We start from the raw sequence: 4,480 nt of genomic DNA, 5'->3' as shown, positions 1-4,480 counted from the left end.
TCTCTCTCTCTCTCTCTCTCTCTCTCTCTCTCTCTCTCTCTCTCTCTCTCTGTTTCTCTCTGTCTCTCTCTCAGAGTGGTATGCTTGCTGTCCTTCAGTGAGTTCTAGAGAAGGACAGGAAATATGCTAAGAGGATACCTGCAAGATCCCACCCAAATAGCACTTTCCCCACAGCTGGGTTTGATGGCTGAGTGTAGCATTTACAGACTGTTCTGTGTGAAGCAGGCTTAGACTGAAGCGAGGCCAAGTTCAGTGCTGTTTGTTTGGTGTTTTATGCTGGGCCTATGAGGTAGTCAGGCACTCACACAGAGCCACCCTCATCCCTAAGCTGATGGTGAAAGCCAGGGCCTTTCCGCCTCAGATGTCACCTGCCTTTGATTAAGTTTGGAAATCAAAGCCAAGTTTGATGGTATATGCCTGTAATCCCAGCACTTGAGGTTGAGGCAAGAGGATCTTTATGAGTTCAAGACCATCCTGGGCTACAAAGTAAGCTCAAGGCCAGCCTGAAATTCATAGTAAGACCTTGTCTCAAAAGAAAAAAAAAAAAGGAAAAGAAAAAAAGAAAAGAAAGGATGATGCCTCATTGTCCCTCTTCTGTGTAGAATTTCAACTGGCTCTGTATGAGCTGAAGTGTTTTTTTAAATAGCATATGTTACTGAACAATGTGTGTACCTTAAAAAGCATGTTCAGTCCTGTATATAGCAACCTTTAAAGTTGACTCTTAATTCTTCAATCCCTGAAGGTACCTGCTTGGTTTACTGCTTTTTTCCTGTGGTGTGGGGATGGAGTGTGTTGCTATCTTGCCATACTGGGCTCAAGCAACCCTCTTGCCTCAGTCTCCTGAGTAACCAGATCATTGCCTGCAGAGCGCTGCTGCCTGAGTGCTCACATCATAGCTTGATAACTTTCTTGATTTGTTTTCTTCCTTCCCTCTGTGCATGAAGTAAACTGAAGTATACATAAGGGCTGGCCATATGCCAGATGCTGAGCAGACTGCACCCCAAATCTTTCCAGGACAGAACAGGACAGCTGAGGCCAACGGCCCCAGGGCCCTCTCAGAGCCTCAGGTCTGGGCCTGTGGGTCCTCAGGCTCAGTGACAGCACATACACACCAAGCACAGCCTCCAGGCCTCCACAGCTTCTCCTGTGTCAGAGTTGCCATCCAATAAACAGTGTTTCAGGTCTGAGGAGGGTTTCAGGGAAGGCAGTGGAGAGCCAAACCTGGGATTTGGTGCAGGTGCAGCTTGGAGGGATCCTCTGACAGAGGCAGGGCAGCCACCCAAGTCCTCAGTGTCCTCGGTTGAGTTACAGAGGTTCCTCTGTTTCTGTCTCCCTCTGCCTGTTTCCTGGTCTCTCTATCTTCCTGTGTCTGTCTGTCTGTCCCTCACCCTTTCCCCCTCTGGCAATGCTAGAGCTTGAACCCAGGGCCTTTGCACTGAGTGATAATATCCCCATTCCACCAGTTGCTTAGGGTGGGCTAAAACTCACAATTCTCCTGCCTCAGCCTCTTACATAGCTGGAGTTATAGGTGTACACCACTGTCTTAGTCCCTTTCTTCTCCTGAGAAACAATACCTGACACCCATAGCTTGGAGGAGGAGCTAGCTTTGGTTGACACTATGTAGAGGTTTTGATCCATGATCAGCTGACTTTAAGCAGGACACTATGGCAGAGGGGCATTATAGAGGAGAAAGAGCTCAGGGTCTGGCAGACAGGCAGCAGAGTGAAAAGGGAGGAGCTGAAGAGGTAGAGCTACCCTTCCCAGGCTGAGTGCCAGTGTTGGCCCTTCTGCCTTTCCACAGCAAGTCAGCTCTAAGTTCCTAAATCCATCATTTTGCACAAGCCTGCCGCTGCATACATGAGGCTCTTGGGAGATGCCTAGATACATACCATAGCAACTACCAAGCTCTTAAGCATTACCATTTTAAAACTTACCTCTCTGGGCCTGGTGGCCACCTCTATGATCCCAGCACTCTGGGAGGCTGAGGCAGAGGATCACAATTTCAAGCCTAGCCTGAGCAACCTAGTCACTTATGAGACCCTGTGTCCAAAAAATAAAAATAAAATAAAAGTTTCGTGTCAAAATTAAAAAAAAAAAAGGGTTAAGGATGCAGCTCCATGCAAAGGCCCTGGGATCCATCCCCAGTACTACATACAGGCATACATATAGACACACACACACACACACACACACACACACACACACACACCCTCTGATCTTCCTCTCTGTTTGCTGAGAGGCTTAGGATGTGCCCATTTCACAGATACAGACACAGGGTACAGAAAAGGACATGCTCAGTGACCCTGCACTAGTAAGTGACAGCCTGGGAGTGCTCTGATGATGATGTCATAGGGAGTTAAGTTGGTCAGTGTGTGGACTGTGTAAGGGAGAACACCAAGGGGCTCTTGTGGCTCGGGTGAGCACATATTTGGCATGCACGAGGCTCTGTGTTCCAACCCCAGATCCACAAAACTCCCAGCAACAATGAGGAACATGAGGAAATGAAGGAGGAGAAGGAGCAGCCACAGCTGTACAGCAACACAGGCACTTGTGGAGGTGAGGCAGGTCCACACAGAAAGAAACAAGAATTAGGTGCTCCTTTAGCTGGTGCAGTGCTGCACAGTTCATTCCAAGCTTCTCAGAAGGCTGAAGCAGAAGATCCCAAGTTCAAGGCAGGGAATTTAGCAAGAATTTCTTTGTCTCAAGATTTATTTATTTATTTTTATTTTATTTTTAATGTATTTGGTACTGGGTGTCACTATTCAGCTTGGACTTGTATTGATTCTCCTGTTTTCAGCCTCCCCAGTGCTGGGATTACAGGCATACGCCATCATGCCCACACCTGGTGGCTAGCTCAGCTTGCCTGAGTGCAGGGGCTGGTGCAGCATATGGTACCAGGGATCAAACCCAGGTCTCAAAATGAAATTTAGAAAGGGCTGTCCAGCACGGCTTGAGTTGAATCCCTAGTACTGAAAAAAAAAAAAAAATCAGTTCTTACCAACTTCCAGGCAGGCCTGTGAAAGCCAGGGGGATGTTGAATTTATATTCCAGGAGAGCTGGCCTTTGAATGCAGATTTGGGGAGACACCATGGGGGCATTTGCTACATCAGATACACTATTACTTAGCTCTCAAACCAGCTTCTACTTAGCTGGATGATGGCAGGGGCTGGCCCTGCACTGCTCCCTTATTTTAAATATAAAGGCTTCATACCAAGCATATGTCCATCAGACAAATAATACGGTAGTGTAGTGGTACGTGCCTATTGTCCCAGCTGTTAAGGAGCCTGATGTAGGAGAATTTGAGGCAGAAGCCCTGAGACAGGACTGGAGCCCAAGGCTTTGAGACTAGCCCTGGCAACAGAGAGACTCCATTTCATATAAGAAAAAGTAATACCTATTTCTTTCAGGGAGTATAATGGAAGGTCCAATCTTCATGTTGGAATAACTAATACAAATGGTGAGTGCATTTTCACTTTCTTTTCTAGCTTAAAAATAAACATAGCACTGAGTTAGAGGGTAGAAGTATTTCTAGAGGCAGTATGATCCTTCTTGGTCAAGTTCAAGAAGGTGATTCCTTAGTGCCCTAATTCTCTTCCTGCAGGCTGAGGCAGGATGACTGCCCCCACACTGCCTATGAAGCCTCACTCCTTCCTGGTGCTGTTGGAGCAAGGGCTTCCAGGTACTGAGCTTGAGATCCCAGGTGCCATGTGTCACACTTCACTGCCTCAAAAGTAGCAGTGTTTTTTCATTAAGTAGCCTAACAAACCTGCACATTTTCCCTTTGGTTTTAGGGGAGGAAGAAGAAACAGACATCCAGAGAGTTTGAGTTGCTCAAGATCTCACTTCCTCTGTCCAAATCAGAGTTTTGTTTTATTTTTTGAGGCAGGGTCTTGCCATGAAGTGCAGGCTAGCCTTAAACCCACTGTGTAGCTCAGGCTGGCCTGAAACTCCTGGCAATCCTCCTGCTTCACCCTCCTGTGCCAAGAAGCCTGGCCCCCAAATCAGATTTTGGACTCAGGCCCAATTCCCCAACCTCATAGTAACCCATGCCATGGGTTTCCACTTGCCTGGCTCCAGGAATAAATTGAGGTACAACTCCTCAGCTTGTGTAGGGTGCCTACAGAGCTTCACTAGGAAAAAAATCCAATTGTGGTGGTGCCCACCTGTAAATGTGGCACTCTGGGAGGCTGAGGCAGAAGGATTGAAAGTTCAAGAGCAGACTGGACAATTTAGCAGGACTGTATCTGCAAATGAAAGGGCCTGGGGATGTAAACACAGGAGCCAAGGGTTCAGCTCTGAGCTCACAGACTGCAACCCTGACAGCCTCCTCAGCAGCAGAAGGGCCTGGACAGAGCCCTTTCCAGGAAGCAAGAAGCCTCTAGATATAGTCTTTCTTTCCTATGGAAGAAAGAGAAACTGAATTCTTTTTTTTTTTTTTTAACAGTTTTTATTTTTTTTTAATTATTTATTATTTATTTTT

General features: G+C 46.8%; 1 protein-coding gene across 1 annotated transcript in view; it reads left to right on the top strand.

The window, feature by feature from the left end:
- Window positions 1-4,480, top strand: part of Mkrn2os (MKRN2 opposite strand) — a 9,245-nt gene that overhangs the window by 739 nt on the left and 4,026 nt on the right. The window contains exon 2 of the mRNA XM_004645628.2: window positions 3,408-3,457. Coding sequence (XP_004645685.1) covers window positions 3,408-3,457 — 50 coding nt within the window. The remainder of the gene's footprint in view (window positions 1-3,407; window positions 3,458-4,480) is intronic.

The sequence above is a fragment of the Octodon degus genome, unplaced genomic scaffold (assembly GCF_000260255.1).
Source record: "Octodon degus isolate 3935 unplaced genomic scaffold, OctDeg1.0 scaffold00233, whole genome shotgun sequence".
In the NCBI taxonomy this organism is placed as follows: Eukaryota; Metazoa; Chordata; class Mammalia; order Rodentia; family Octodontidae; genus Octodon; species Octodon degus.
Note: the sequence above shows the minus strand (reverse complement) of the source record. Positions and strands in the feature narration are given on the sequence as shown.